The 2,206-nt window shown below is 33.0% G+C and overlaps 1 protein-coding gene across 1 annotated transcript; it reads right to left on the reverse strand.

Annotated features, from left to right (window-relative positions):
- Nucleotides 1–554: 554 nt before the first annotated feature.
- On the reverse strand, nucleotides 555–1,897 carry LOC129946717 (lymphokine-activated killer T-cell-originated protein kinase). Its single transcript, XM_056057001.1, has 4 exons — nucleotides 1,584–1,897; nucleotides 1,363–1,525; nucleotides 1,107–1,302; nucleotides 555–1,034 (listed from the first exon to the last, which is right to left on the reverse strand). Exons 1-4 carry the CDS (start codon nucleotides 1,847–1,849, stop codon nucleotides 655–657), a joined length of 1,005 nt encoding a protein of 334 aa, XP_055912976.1. The 5' UTR covers nucleotides 1,850–1,897; the 3' UTR covers nucleotides 555–654.
- Between the last annotated feature and the right edge of the window lie 309 nt (nucleotides 1,898–2,206).

Below are 2,206 nucleotides of genomic sequence, written 5' to 3' on the forward strand. Positions count from 1 at the left end.
AAACACAAAATTGGGTTTTATAACGTCAGATTGTAGGTAAGAGGAAATAATACTGGGTGAGGCCTCGCAAGAAAGAAATGAATATGATAACTTTGGTTCAGAGTCATGAGTCTAATTTTGTGTTACTTTATTGAGTAATTTCGTTTTCCTCGGAGTTTTTGTCTGGTATTGCAAATCCAAAGTAATAATAATTAAATTCAAAGGGTAACAGTACGGTATCATTATTCTCGAGGCAGGAAAACATTCCTAGGATTTTTTTTGAATTTTATTTCATTTAACACCTTTATGCAAGATATTGAAATTGTTGTTCTTTTTTTTTAATTAATAATCCGAAAAATTACGGTAATTTCTATTCCGTATCCATACCATATATAATCAGAAATCCATCAGGGTCTTGTTAAATTCTCAACTGTTAATGAAAATTGGAAACTGTTTTAAGTAGGTACATAGTTTCCCTCATCTTCCTAAATGGGTTATAGTAATAACATCGGAATTATCCCTTGCAATGTCTTATTACCGGAAATTTGGCTTTCATTTCATACGCCAAGAATAAACATAAATTTGTATATCTATTCTGATAACCATAAATTGGTTTCGTTATTTTTATTTTTTAATTAGAATTAGAAGTAAACATAAATATAAAATTATTAAAAATTATTTCTTTCCTAAAAGTTCGTTCTTTTCAAGTGAAGCACCAATGGCTTTTGCGGTTGGTCTATCTTCAGGTTCTTCGTTTGTGCAACAATAAAATAATTCAACTACAGTATTATATTCAGTTGTTAATTGAAATGCCTGTGGCAAAGGCGGTCTAGTGCCGCATGCTCTTTCGAAACTGATATCGAATTCATCCACCGACATATTATTACTATTTTCCTTAAACGACTCCTCCGATTCATCATCGTTTAAGTTCAAAGTGTGTGGAGGGCATAGTGCGATTGTTTCATAAATAATTAATCCAAAACTGAATATATCTGCTTTTTGATCTATTACATCTTCTCTATCTATTATTTCTGGAGCTGACCAAATATCAGTTCCTAAGGAAGAGACAAATAAAAATTATTACAAAACACCTCCATAAAGGGTCCTTGGGGGAAGACAAAACTTACCAACATATTGTAGATTAGGATTCTCTCTGAAATTGATAAGACCGTCTTTGTCCAGGGGAAGACTTACGCCAAAATCACATAACTTACAGATTTCGAAATCATTTTTGACAAGAATGTTGAAGGATTTTAGATCGCCGTGTAAGAGTTTCGCCTCATTGTGTAAATAGTCCAATGCCTTTGACACATCAAAGATCATCTGAAATTTTATATTCCACCATTTAAATAACAATTCTGTCAATAACTTTAAACTTCATACTTTTAATGTTTTGTTTGCAGGTAAGGCCCCAAGACAATCGGCCAAACGATCTTCGAGTATTGTTCCCAAACATGTTTGGCAACATTCTAGTGCTAGAGAATCAACTCCGTCTTCGGTTTTTTGTAATCCTCGGAAGCCCACAATATTTGGATGTGATAATTTTCTGCTCTTAACAAAATATATACATAAATACTTTTAGAATATCTTTTAAAGAAACACACCTTAGAATTTCGGCTTCTTCCTTAATTCGAGTATTGTATTCGATTTTTCCTGAGAAACGTGCTTTTCGTGAGATTCGTTTTACAGCCCAAGGTGAACGCATTTGTCCACATCTCGGAGAACGATCTAACTTATAGACATTCACGCAAGTTCCATACCCGAGACTTTTCATAAAAGGTGATGGTGGTATCCTCAATGGGGTGCTCTGGCAAGCAACGTTTTCTAAATGTAAGTTGCGAAGAGCTTTAGACGGCGGCGTCTTGTCCATTATGTTGAATTTGTTTATAGTTAAGTTATTTTCTCTTTTTTCAATACAATTTTAGTCCTTTTTCCTTGGATTTTGTATCCCGTTTTGTCGAACGTTTCTTTTGAATAATGTTTGTGTTTGGTTTTAAAAATTTGAAGTATTAAACGTAAACGTAACGTAAGGTGATGTTAAAAACGTGATGAGCGCGTCCAATGGCAAAATAGTTAAATTAACAGAAATAAATGACAAGTTAATGGCCTAGCTACATTCAAAACTTGTTTTAAAAATAATAAAAGTAAAAAATGTTTGTATTTGTCTTTTTAAGAATTTAAGCAGTGTAATTAAAATTGCATGGCCTTAGAGCTCTTCATAGCGGTT

The sequence above is a fragment of the Eupeodes corollae genome, chromosome 2 (genome assembly GCF_945859685.1).
Source record: "Eupeodes corollae chromosome 2, idEupCoro1.1, whole genome shotgun sequence".
Lineage (NCBI taxonomy): Eukaryota > Metazoa > Arthropoda > Insecta > Diptera > Syrphidae > Eupeodes > Eupeodes corollae.

Coding starts and splice junctions, on each gene's coding strand:
- LOC129946717 (XM_056057001.1), bottom strand. CDS start 1,849: ATGGACAAGACGCCGCCGTCTAAAGCTCTTCGCAACTTACATTTAGAA. Junction 1,526..1,583: donor GAAGAAGCCGAAATTCTAAG/GTGTGTTTCTTT, acceptor TGTTAAGAGCAG/AAAATTATCACATCCAAATA. Junction 1,303..1,362: donor CTGCAAACAAAACATTAAAA/GTATGAAGTTTA, acceptor ATAAAATTTCAG/ATGATCTTTGATGTGTCAAA.